A 1666-nucleotide genomic window follows, 5' to 3' on the forward strand; every position below is an offset into this window, starting at 1 on the left:
ACACACACACACACACACACACACACACACACACACACACACACACACACACACACAAATTTATCACATCTTTCGGATCTTTTTGACTAGAGATTATTTTATCCAAGTGTGTCATAACATTTTTGAAAACGCTTCAAAGTCTGACGTCTAAATAAATTGATCAAGGCTCAGTGGTGAGCACTGATGCCTCAGAGCAAGAAGGTCCTGGGTTCGATCCCTGGTTCGGACCTTGGGCCTTTGTGTGGAGTCTGCATGTTGTTTGTGCTTGCATGAGTTTCCTCCCAGAAAACTAATATACATACATACATACATACATACAGTACATAGCCTACTGTCTATGTTCTCGCGAGACTTCAATGAGCGTCTGCCTCTGCGTGAAATCTCGTCGGAACCTGAAAGGACCAGTGAAGAGTTGAAAGTGAAGCACGCAGCTGGCGGTGATTCTGCAACTTTTTTTCAGTGAGAAAGCAACCTGAAGACGGAAACACTACGTGAAGTTGCGTGAAGACAACACTTCCATTTTGTTCCTCCTGTTCGGGAGGTGCAGAACTGCGGTCGGCTCGGACTCAGCACCACCACGTCGGGGCTGAAGTCAGAACGAAGAATGTCGCAGAAAGAAAGACCCAAGAAGTTTTACCGACTGGAGGTCAACAAGACGATATGGGAAGTTCCGGAGCGGTACCAAAAGTTGCGTCCTGTGGGCTCTGGCGCCTACGGATCCGTGTGGTAAACAAACTTTTACGTAAAGTTTAGTTTCGTGAGACTGAAGGGTATCCTAACTTCCATTCATTGATTTAAGACGAGGCCTGGTCGGTGCTGCAGAGAAGCTAAACTTAGGTTAGCTCGTCTGGATGGTTGCCTCGTGAGACCGTGCAGTCAAAGAACCACCAGAAAAGATTGTTCAGCTAATATCAGTGTATGAAAGTTAAAATATATCAAAGTTTATGAAAGTTAAAATATATCAAAGTTTATGAAAGTTAAAATATATCAACTCAAGTTCTCGAGTTCTTGCATGATAATTTAAACGACCTAACCTTTAGCCTGAAATAATTAACTGTGTAAAAAGGACTCCTGATTTGTTCTGTGATTTGATTTGAGTGCTTAAAATTGTTTCTTGTTGGCATTTTTTTCTTTAATAAAAGCTAATAAGTGTTTTTAAACATACAACACTGCTAAAAACATGCACGTTATTTAAATGTTATATGGATGCACATAAATATYGTTTTCTACTTCATGCAAGGCTTTTATTTCATCCAAAATTGAATAAATTCAAGACTGCTGATTACTTAAAGAGCCCCACAGTGAGATGTACTCAGCAGATCTGCAGCACGCATTTATTACATTTATTAAGTGAGAGAAAAGGTCACTGCTACTGATTTATTGCTCTTTGTTAAAAGCTTTTTGGTGAGATGGAGGAAGAAAAGATTGCTTTGCCTATGGACTCTGTTCCGTTGGTCTGGTGTGTAAGTAATATGTGCTCCAGCTGATAAGATGTAAGCCAAACAATGTCACTGGAAAAGTGAGCAGATGTTTGTTTTGCAAACGGACACAAACAGATGTGCTGAGACCAGGAAGCAGAATAACCCGTTCCTGGTTATTTTACCCTCTCCTCTAAGCAAATTTAACATTTGCATAATGGCACACTAACTGTTGTCTGTAAAGACAT

General features: G+C 40.7%; 1 protein-coding gene across 2 annotated transcripts in view; it reads left to right on the forward strand.

The window, feature by feature from the left end:
• The first annotated feature begins 364 nt into the window (after nt 1–364).
• Nucleotides 365–1666, forward strand: part of mapk14a (mitogen-activated protein kinase 14a) — a 14889-nt gene continuing 13587 nt past the window's right edge. For both annotated transcript variants that reach the window (XM_014019782.1, XM_014019791.1), the window contains exon 1: nt 365–726. In XM_014019782.1, coding sequence (XP_013875236.1) covers nt 605–726 — 122 coding nt within the window. In that variant the 5' untranslated portion in view covers nt 365–604. The remainder of the gene's footprint in view (nt 727–1666) is intronic.

Source organism: Austrofundulus limnaeus, unplaced genomic scaffold, assembly GCF_001266775.1.
Source record: "Austrofundulus limnaeus strain Quisiro unplaced genomic scaffold, Austrofundulus_limnaeus-1.0 Scaffold3, whole genome shotgun sequence".
Taxonomy (NCBI): domain Eukaryota; kingdom Metazoa; phylum Chordata; class Actinopteri; order Cyprinodontiformes; family Rivulidae; genus Austrofundulus; species Austrofundulus limnaeus.